At 59.5% G+C, this 10,638-nt stretch overlaps 1 protein-coding gene across 1 annotated transcript in view; it reads right to left on the reverse strand.

Annotated features, from left to right (window-relative positions):
• Positions 1-10,636, reverse strand: part of Espn (espin) — a gene marked incomplete at its 5' end in the record, with an annotated part of 27,685 nt that extends 17,049 nt beyond the window's left edge. The window contains 4 exon segments of the mRNA XM_033767398.1: positions 72-156; positions 192-356; positions 8,340-8,533; positions 10,565-10,636. Coding sequence (XP_033623289.1) covers positions 72-156; positions 192-356; positions 8,340-8,533; positions 10,565-10,636 — 516 coding nt within the window.
• Between the last annotated feature and the right edge of the window lie 2 nt (positions 10,637-10,638).

The following is a 10,638-nucleotide window of genomic DNA, read 5'->3' on the forward strand; positions in this document are numbered from 1 at the left end:
CGGCGTGAAGCGTGAAGCGGGGTCATGCCGTCGTGGGCGCGCGCGTGCGGATCCGCGCCGCACTCCTGCACCAGGTACTGCGTCACCTCCAGGTGGCCCTCTTGGCACGCCAGGTACAGGGGCGTGGCACCGTTCTTGGTTTGGGTATTCACTCCCCTGCGGAGACGCAGAGTGCGGTGGGTTCTCAGCGCCTTCCACCTCCAGAGTCTGCGTGAAGCGGGGTCATGCCGTCGTGGGCGCGCGCGTGCGGATCCGCGCCGCACTCCTGCACCAGGTACTGCGTCACCTCCAGGTGGCCCTCTTGGCACGCCAGGTACAGGGGCGTGGCACCGTTCTTGGTTTGGGTATTCACTCCCCTGCGGAGACGCAGAGTGCGGTGGGTTCTCAGCGCCTTCCACCTCCAGAGTCTACTTACACTCCTTGCTTCGAGCCGGGGGTGCGGGCCCAGGGTCTGGGACAGCGAGCTGGAGGGGGCCTCCTCACTGTCTGTCCTGATGCCTCTGGACTCTGGCTCCAGCTGAGCTACCTCCCAGCCCTTTTATTTATTATTTTTGAGACAGGATCTTCTAAGTCTCCCAGGTTGGGGGTCCTACTTAGGAACCCTCCTGCCTCAGCCTCCCAGAATGCTGAGATTACAGGTGTGCACAACCATGCCCCAGCCCAGCAGCCTTTCTGTGAAATGCCTAACTCAGTGCTTCCTGCCCTCAGGAAGCAGTCCCACCCTTTACCAGTGCCGCAGGGACATCACGCCTTGGCTTCGACTCCCTCTGCAGCCACACTTAGTAGCCAAGAGTCCAGACTCACTCTGTGCTCACGTCCTTCCACCTGCAGTGCGCGCCCACCCTTGCCACTCAAGACTCAGGACAGACCCCTCCTCCATGAGGCCTCCCTTGGTCTCCCCTGTGCCCCTCCTGGGATGCCCTGCATGCTTGGTTAACACTGCTGCTCCCAGCCTGGGGCTCAGAGTACCGCAGGGTGGCAGGGGTGCCATGGAACATACGGGAAGCCCAGCGAGACCCGCACTTCAGCTAAACATCAAGCAATGTTTTCACAGATTTCAAATACCACAGGGACGAATTTACACTGCAACATTATTTGCCTGAGATTCAGTTAATTGTACAACCTCGGTGTTGTCATTGTCACTAATCTAGCAATCTTATACAAAGAACCTCCCGGTGCTATGGTGCCAGCAGGTGTTTTCTTACTGGGGTTGAATCAAACGGTGCTACATCCTCAGCCTGCCGAGGACCTAGGATTATAGGTGTGCACCATCACTAGCAGGCCAGTCCTGTTTTGGGGTGGGGTGCTGAGATTTGAGCCCAGGGCTTTGCTCATCTAGGCAGGCGCTGTGCAGAGCAGGGAGCCAGCCCCACAGCAGGGTGTTGCTAGGTACTCCAGAAGCTGGCCAGGACACTGGGCTGCCGGAAGTGGGCCTCCCAGAGTATAATTACAACAAAGACCACTAGGGGGAGCCACACTCTACCACGACCCAAGTCTAAACTCAAGGTGGGAGCTGTGCCCTGCTGTGTTCCGATGGAGTCCTGGGTACCCCAGAGCGCAGTTCTGCACATCCTCACCCCCAAATGCCCCCTGCATCTGTTCATGCGCCTCATAAGGCACACGTGCCACCTGCATCCGCCGGGCCCTCCCTCCCCACTGTTCAACCTGGCGCCCTGGTGCCCTCTCACTGCTCCGGAAGGTCTCTCCCTGGCTCCAAAGCCTCTGCTTTCCGTGTGTCCTGCGTCTGGAGTCCTGGCCCTCTGGGCTCTCTGTCCCCTTAGGCCTAGGCAATGCCCCTGGCACGAGGAGCTGCTCTTTTCAGGGCTGATGCTGAGGGGACGCTGGAGTTTGGGGAGAGCAGGTGCTGTGCCAGGCTGCCTCCCTGCACCCCACCCGCAGGGCAGAGTGGGTGGGCGGGTCCCCTGCCACAGTCCCTCCCGGGTCCACACTCCCCCTGCGCATGTGCTCCTGCTGCTTTGCAGAAACAGCTATTGAATATTTCATGGCCCACACACAGCAGCCTGAATTATTCACTCTGTCACCAAGGCCCACCTGCCTCGCAAGCACAAGGTCCTGAGTTCGATCCCCAGTACCAAAATAAATAAATAAAATACAGTAAGAATAAGGTGCAAAGAGAACTGATCCCGGAGAGATGAATGAATAATAGCAGTAATAAAAAGAGTGACAGCAGGGTCGCGGATTTAGTTCAGTGGTTCTGTTTTTTGGGTTTTTTGATACCAGGATCAAACTCAGGTGTTTGTGCTCAAGAGGTAGGCGGCAGCACCACTGAGCTAAATCCCCAGGCCTGGCTCACTGGTTCTGCTCCTGCCTTGAAAGCACAAGGTCCTGAATTCAATCCCCAGTGTAAAAAATAAAATAAAAGAGTAGCAGTAGTGATAGCAGCCGCTGTTTGGGGACCGATTTCCCGTTCCAAGCACTGATACCTGTGATGCCCACCTTCTCTCCCCTGATCCTGCCAGGGCTTTGCAGGGTGGGTATTGGCCTTGCTCCTCTTTCACCGACAAGGAGACTGAGGCACAGGGGCTGAGATTGCTTAACACAGATCAGGCAGAGACATGATGTGAGCTGGGTCTGTGGGACTGCTGTGTCCACCTGCTCTGGCTATCTGGCTGTTTGTCTGCCTGCCTCACAGCCAAACCACTGGCCTCTGCAGAGCTCACTGCAGGAAGATCAGGGTCAGGACGGGCACCACAGGAACCCTGGATCTGGGCTCAGGGCCCTGGTGTGAGTGCCATGCCCTTGTCCCACCCTGCCTAAGCCCACCCAAGATGTGGCCCAGCACGCCTCTTCCCCGTGCCTGGGAGGACCAGCCACTGCTGTCCCAGGGGTCTCCGCAAAGCCAGGCACCATTTCTGCCAGGAGGACGCTGCCTTTGGGCCACTGACCTCCAGCCCATCTGTTCTGGTCCTGACCACTGCAGCAGCCACAGGACCAAGCCTCTGCCCTGTCCCAGCCTCAGTTCCCTCAGGGTAAATGGGCACATCACGGTCTGGCTTCTTTCTGTCTGTGTGGAGAGCAGAACCAATGTGTCCCCCAGCGGCTGCCGTGTCCCAACCTCCAAGGCCATGCACGTCCAGATGCCACTGCCACGTGTCACCACCGCCATCTCTCCTGTTCCCCGGCCATTCCTTCCTCAGCCCCTACTCCTCCAGGTCCCTCAACTCAGCCAACTTGGCCCCGCCTGACTCCAGAAGGTGACATACCCAGGTCCACCTCTTCTGGGTCATCTCCTTCCAGGATCCCAGGCCAGCTGTGTACCTGGAGCAGCTCCCGCCTCTCCCTCCTCTCCCTCCTGCCCGGCCACACCAGACCATGTGTCTATCTGCACATGGAGCTGGCTTCTCCAACTCTGCTAGCTGGAGTCAGATCTCTTTTCTCTTTTGAACACCTCACCTCAGTGTAGGGCCCCGCACTGTCCCACTATGATGATGCTGGGGACTGAATGCCTATCTTGCGCCTGCTAGGCAAGGACTCTATCCTGGAGCTGTACCTCTACAGCTTCTGCCTTCATCTTGACCTCAAACTCTGGAGTCTTCAGATTCCTGACCCAAGCCCTTGTGGGTCTGAGGCTTCCTGGCTGGTGTGGTTTATTCCTAGATGCCCCTCCAAAGCCTCAGGCACATAGAGGCAGGGATTTTGGAAAGCAATTTGATCTTAGGGGCCCCCAGCTGACTTGCTGTTAAGAGGCTGGGTCTGGTCAGAAGGGGCGGGTCCGGGGGTCCTGGCCTGGCCTCCTCCTCCCTTGACATGGCTTCCTGGCTACCATGCCAAGAACAGCTTTTCTCCGCCAGGCCCCTCTGCCCTGGGGCCCTGCCCTGGAGCAGTGGACTACGGACTGAACTCTTACAACTGTAAGCCGAAGTCAGCCTCAACAAGGAAAGCAGCTGAGACACTGCAGTGATCATAAAAATCTCATGTTTTTCTTCTTCCTCTTGGGAAAAAAAAAGATGACATGGACAAACTGTAACGATTAAGCAAGTCACCCCGATTGTACAATGAGAACATGAAACGTCTGCCAGGAAGAGCTAGAGACCTCTGTCCACATTTGTGCCAGCGTGCTGTTCACGCTTGTTGCCCCAAGGAATAGGGAGTGACCCTTCCACCCTTGGAATCAAACTCTGGTCAAAAAGCAACATTTCCAGGGCCGGGAATTTAGCTCAGTGGTGCTGGCGCCTTCCTTGCAAATGCAAGGACCCGAGTTCGATCCCCATTTTTTTTTTAAAGCAACATTTCCAGTGGCCAGGCCTGTTGCCAGTCACTTCCGCCCCAAGGGAGGGCAGGAGGTCCACTGCCCCCAGGATAAATCTCCTGCTGCCAGGGCTGTTCTGAATGCTTCTTGGTTATCTTTCAAGATCCCCAATCAGGCTTTGTCCAGGGGAAACAGCGATGGTTTTTGTTTTTTCCGGTACTGGGGATTGAACTCAGGACCTTGCTCTTTCAAGGCAGGAACGGTGCCACCGAGCTACATTCCCAGTCCGGGACATCGATGTTTTGAGGAAGGTTCTAAACATCCACTCTCGGATCCTCAGAGAGGACTCTGCTGACCCCTCAGAGGGAGAGTTCCTCCTGGGCACACATCAGAGGCTGCTGCTGTGCTGAGCAGGCAGAGGTGGGAAAGCAGCAGCTCCATGCTCTGGGGCAGCCCTGTCTGTCCCTATGAGTGCCCCCCACTGTCCCCAAGCACGGGGGACCTGTGGACTTGGCCTGTTGGGGAGGCCCAGTAAGGGACTCCCATCTAAGGTCACATACCACGAGCTGTGAGCACAGCCAGGAGAGGCCCGAGCTCCAGGCCCCAGTTCAGCTGCCGTCCACACCATGTCAGGTGCAGGTCCTGGCTGAGGGGACCTCTGTCCTCGTTAGTCAGGGGCAGACAGCAGGAAACACAGAGGCATGAGGAACGTGCTGCCAGCGGAGGGTCGGGGCCCTGGGGATGGAGGTGGAGGGGTAAGCATGTCCATTCAGGCTTGGGCTGGCCCCACTGAGAAGGCGGGACCCCAGCAGACCGGAAGGAGGAGGGCAGGGGCAGCCTGGACTTCAAAGGAGGCAGAGGGCGTGGCATGAGGCCAGGGAGGAGGGAGGAAGGAGGCCAAGAGGACAGAAGACCTGAAACAAGAGGCAGCCCCAGGGCTACATGATAAGGATGATGGCAACATGGAGTGCTTTCTGTCACAGGGTCTGGCTATGCAGTGAGAGCCGGCCTTGAACTCGCGGTGTAGCCCAGCTGAGATCTTCCTGCCTCAGTCTTCCCTTTCCCAGAGCCTACCCTGGAGTCGGGGTGGGGGGGCAAGCACAGCCACTGGCTTCCTCAGGATGTCCCAGCACAAGCCCCGCCCCCGGGCCCTGCTGCCCAGGTGACCCCTGCAAACACAAAGGCAGCCTAGGGGCTGATTAAGAATGCATAAGCTGTGCAGGTACAAACTCCACAGGAGGAATGATACCATTATGTATAGCTGAAGTGTGCCCATAAAGGTTTAGCTTCAAACAAAAACGCGTGCACCCCAGCTGCCTGACAACAGGAGCCCAGCAGGGAACGGGAGCCTCAGCCCCAGGGCTCCCCAAGGGTGAGAAGCCCCCTGTCCCCCCAGTGGACACTGTCTGTACCCTCTGGGCTGAGCCAGGCTTCAGAAACCATGGACTAATGAAGCGGAAAAGGAAGATCCCAGCACGCCTGAGACAAGGGGCCTGCGCGGGGCTAGGAAATAGAGCCAGACAGGCTGTGCAGTCTGCCCGAGCCACACAGAGAGCCAGAGGCCCCACAGCTGGTCAGCCGGCCTCTCAGTGACGCTGTGTCAGTTCTGTCAGCTGGGAGGCAGGACATCTGCCTGGGGCCCTGCGTGTCCCCAGCTCTTAGAATTGGCACGTAGCAGATGCTGGAGAAACACTAGTGCTTCCGGGGCTGGGCTCTCGTAGGCACTCAGCAGGAGGAGCTCTCTGAGGCCTGGATCCTGGCTGGGCACTTTCCACACCTGGTCCGGTTGAGTGACTGGCAGAGCCCACAAGCCCACGGTGGGAGCCCAGGGCTCCCAGCCATCCCCAGCCTTGAAGGCCAAGCCTGGAGGTCTGGGCTGAGCCTGGGGTCCCCTCCCACTGCTCAGGCCCCAGGACAGCCAGCAGCCAACGTGGCAGAGGCGGCTCCAGCCCCAGAACCCTGGCACAGCCCCAGCCAGCTGCTGCCATCCCTCATGCCTCCCCGCGAAGGGACCCTTTCTGCAGGGGGTTGGAGGGAAGATCTCCCCCAGGGCAGCAGCCTCCGGGTCACTGTGGTGAGTCCACTGCTCCTGGGAAGATTCGGCCCAGTGAACTGGGACCGACTGGAGGGAGGAAGGAAGGAGCAGGGTGTCCTGGAGTGTCCAGCCCAGCCTGATGCCCCCAGGCACAGCCCTGGCATTGGCTGGGCCTGGCCGAGGCCGTGCAGCCGGCCAGTGCCCCGGCACCTGGTCACCACCATGGCCTCCCCCGGTGGGATCGAGTTTCCCACAGTGGGGACAGGCCTCCTTCAATCCTTGCTGGCCAGGGAGAGAGCTGAGCCCTTCTGAATAATTCAGAGCTTCGCAGCAGGCCCAGAGGCTCACCAGAGCAGAGGCTGTTCTCTTCCCTCGCGGCACTCAGCCCTGCATCCAAGCCTCTGGAGCAGCAGTTCCCCACACCCCAAGGTGGGATGCTCAGTGGCTGCAGTGGCCCCCTCCCCAGCTCCTGGCCGCCCCTTCTGCCTGGCAACCACACAAAAACATTTTAGCAGCTCACAGGCACTGCTGCCCAGGCGAGCCCAGGCCCTGTCCACTTCCCTGAGATTCATGGCCACTTCTGGGGTGCCCACACATCCACCCGGCCAGCTGGCCTCAGAGTGGGCACAGGGCCCAATCACACCTGCATCTGGCAGGCCCAGAGCCCATGAGGGCGTCTTGGCCCAGCCAGCGCCTCGCCTAGGCTAGATCCAGGCAAGCTGGGTCCAGTGGTGCACATGCCGGGCTCCCATCCCCAGCCTGGGCCTCTGGGGGAGCCAGTGCAGAGGGACAGCAGGGGAGCAGGGCACTCTCCTCACTGTGTGACCCGCCCTGCTTAGGACCCTAGTGTCCTCTCCTTGCAGTGAGTGGCTAGGACTGATCATCAAAAATCACGCTGTGGGGTAAGGACACGTCATGTCCATGGCAGTCTGGACCCTGAGCTTGTGTGTCCAGGGCCTCCCGCTCTACACCCCTAATTGCTTGGCCTGAAGCAGAGAATCCACATCTATACTGCTGAGGGGCTGTGAAGTGGACCCTTCCTGGGCGGGTGGGGCACCTGTGGGGTCTCCTTCCAGCCCCAGCCTACATGGGCAGGAAGGACAGCGGGAGCCAGGCCCAGCAGGTCTCAGGACCATGCCATCATGCGGCTAACTGGCCTCCAGCCTGCTCCCTGGTGGCGGGTGACCCAGGCACCCCCAGAAAGACGCCCAGGATGGCCTCTCATGCTCGCCTGGCAGTGGCTCTTTCTGAATCCGGCCCATCTCTGTGGCTCATGGCCTGGGCACCCATATCGACTGACAAGGCTTCTGGTGGAACCCCGCCAGCTCAGGTCCACCAGTCCCCAACTGCCTCAGACAGGGCTGGGCAGCTCCCTCGACCCCTGGCCACAAGGGCACCACGACCTCACTCGCCCCCCTCCCTTCCTGCTCTGCAGGGAGCCCCTTTATTCCATATGGCCCCCCACCCTGGGAGCCCCAGTCCAGACCCTCAGGCCAGGGGTCCCAGAGGTTTGGGAATTCCATCCTCCAGTGGTAGTGAGAATGGGCTAAGGGCACACAAGAAAGGAAGGACACTCTCTGATGGCCAGGCCACCTGCTGTGGGCCTGGGGTGAGGGCGAGCAGGAAAGGGCAGCTTTCCTTGAATTCTGATGACAACCATGGTTCCTCTCCTGCCTGACTGCAGAGCTCCTGTCTGGCCATCCTGTTTTGAACAGTCTGGCATGATGGGCATAGTGGCACACACCTGTAATTCTAGCACTTGGGAGGCTGAGGCAGGAAGTATCCCAGATAATTCAAGGCCAGCCTGAACTACATAGTGAAAACTCTGCTTTAAAAAACAACAAAAGAAGGGCAGGGGATGTAACTCAGCGACACAGTGCTTGCCTGGCAATCACAAGGCCCTGAGTTTGATTCCTATTCCAGGTACCAAAAAAAAAAAAGAAAGGCAGTCCTGGCCTGGGTGTAGCTCAGATAGAGCATTTGCTTAGCTCGTGCTCTGGGTCCGGGCCCCAGACCCCATGCTCTCTCTCTCTCACACACACACACAAACACACACACACACACACACACTTGTGTGCACAACCGGGTCCTTACTGCGGGTAGTCCCCGATGAGCAGCCGCAGGGAGGGGAAGTCTCCTTTGGCGGCAGCATAGTGGATGGGCAGGGCACCTGTGTCTGTGGCCACTGTGGGATCCGCATCGGCATAACGCAGCAGCCAGTTCACCACCTCAGGGTGGCCGAAGCGAGCAGCCAGGTGCAGGGCTGTGGCACCGGAATTGTCTTTGTCCTGTGGGAGGAGCGGCCACTGAAGTCCCAGAGCTGGGACCTGCCCTGCCAGCCTCCCGAAGTGTGGCCTCTCCCCATGTGGTTTTTGGGTTGATCTGACTCTGGGGGGTTTGTCCAGCTGGCATCAGGATGGGGGCCCCCGACTGTTCAACCTTGGCTGCCTTCTTCTCCCCCTTCCCCAGTGTCACAGGGCACAGTGGTACCCACTGGGGCCTCAGGGCAGGAGAGTACCCTCCCAGGACTCCTGCACCCAGCTGGCCAGGGAACAGGCTGTATTCTTGCTGTGTGGAGGACGCCTGTGAGCACAGGTGGGCAAGGCTTGGGGCAGCCGGCCAGGGGTGGAGGTGTTTGAGACCCCTGCTGCACCTGGAATCTGAATTCATCCTCTGTGCACCCCACATCTTGTCTGCTGGAGTGGGGCTGTGGTCTGCTCCTGGCCCCAGGCAGGGAGGAGAAACAGGGAACCCCAACACCTGGGCATCATCCTGGCACAGAGTATGTGGGGTCACAGGGAGGGGCAAGGAAGAGTTTGGGGCTGCAGGCAGAGGTGGACATGGTCACTAGGATCAGGGCAGTGAGGCCTCTCTCCTCCATGCCCAGGGAGAGAGCACCATGAGGACAGATGTGGCCAAGGCAGCAGGAACTGGCAGGGATGCCAGGAAGGTGGACCTAGTGAGAAGACCTGTGCACCAGGACCACCAGGAGGCCGTGCTCAGCAGCCTGTGGGGGTGTGCACAGCACTTGGGAGGCTGAGGCAAGAGGATCGCCAAGAGTTCGAGGACAGCTTGGGTTACATAGAGAGACCCTACCTCACAAAACCAAAAGAAGAAAAAAAAAAAAAAAAAGAAAAAGAAAAAGAAAAAGCAAGTCCAGGGCAGGCCAGAGCCTGGTCTCTAGTCTGTCCCCTGAGCCCAGGGGACAGGGCTGGTAGAGTGACCCACTCAGGCAGGACCACGGTAAGGTGTGTCCTGAACTTGGCTCTTGAGAAAGGCCTCCTCTGGGCCTTGGGTCTGAGGCTCCCAGGGTCCCAGGCTCAGGGCTCTCGAAAGCAGCTGCATTGGCCTCAGGAGCCTCACATGCCATGGCCTCCACCTAAGCTGCTTATCTCCCTGGGCTCGCAGGACCAGGTCATCCCTCCACTTCCAGGCCTAGCACCCAGGCCTGCTGAAGGGCAGGGGACATGATAAGCTGGCCACAAGGCCATTTGCTCTTTCTACCTCTTGTGCGGTCGGAAGGGAGGCTTCCGGCCCGGGCTGGGCACCAGGTTTAGGGAGGAGAAAGGGCATCCAGCCAGGGCTGACCATGGGCATTGGAGAGTCAGGAGGCTCTGGAGGAGGAGGCCTGGGCCAAGTGCCCAGCATCCCTGGTAAGAGGGTGGACAGCAGATAAGGGAGGGTGCCCAGGAAGGACAGGAAGGGAGGCCTGCACTCGGGGCAGGAGGTGTGGGCAGGGCTTGGCTATACCACAGCAGGGACATCAAGCCAGCTGGGCTGCCCCTTTCCCCTCCCCTGCAGTTAACACAGTGTCTCTAAGGGAAACTGGGTCCACTCCCCACCCCACCAGAGCCCTTCAAATTCCTGAACCCAGCCTCCTCCCTACCATCTGTGCAGCAGGATGGGCATGTGCACCCCTCGCTCAGGGCTTTGCACCTTCTTGTCGCCTGTGCTGCCGGTCACTGGCTACCTTCTCCTCAGCAGCCAGGGCTCCTGGTGGGGTGGTTACCTCCGAGTGACCTGACAGTACCTGGGGCCCAGAGGACTTCGGCTGGGGTGATTGGCAACTCGGAGCTGGGAGACCCAAAAGTAACGGTGCTCTGGGATACACCTAGGCCCCCACCTTTGCCCCACAGCCTGCCTTAGGTACCTGTGGCCCTGTCCCTCCAGTGTCATAAGCAGGGCTTCGATTCCGCCCCACCCCAGGACTCAGGATGGGGCCTCACTCCTACCAGGAAATACTAGCTCAGGGAGCCCAGGATCCTCGGACTCCCCACACCATAAGGGGGGACCCAGGCCACTGGGAGCTGTGGACTCACCTGCACTCTGCAGCCACCCTGCGACAGCAGCCACTGCAGGCAGGCCAGGTGGCCGGTGGCCGCGGCGTCGTGGG

Source organism: Fukomys damarensis, unplaced genomic scaffold (assembly GCF_012274545.1).
Source record: "Fukomys damarensis isolate Sample0158 unplaced genomic scaffold, DMR_v1.0_HiC HiC_scaffold_23, whole genome shotgun sequence".
NCBI classification, from domain to species: Eukaryota; Metazoa; Chordata; class Mammalia; order Rodentia; family Bathyergidae; genus Fukomys; species Fukomys damarensis.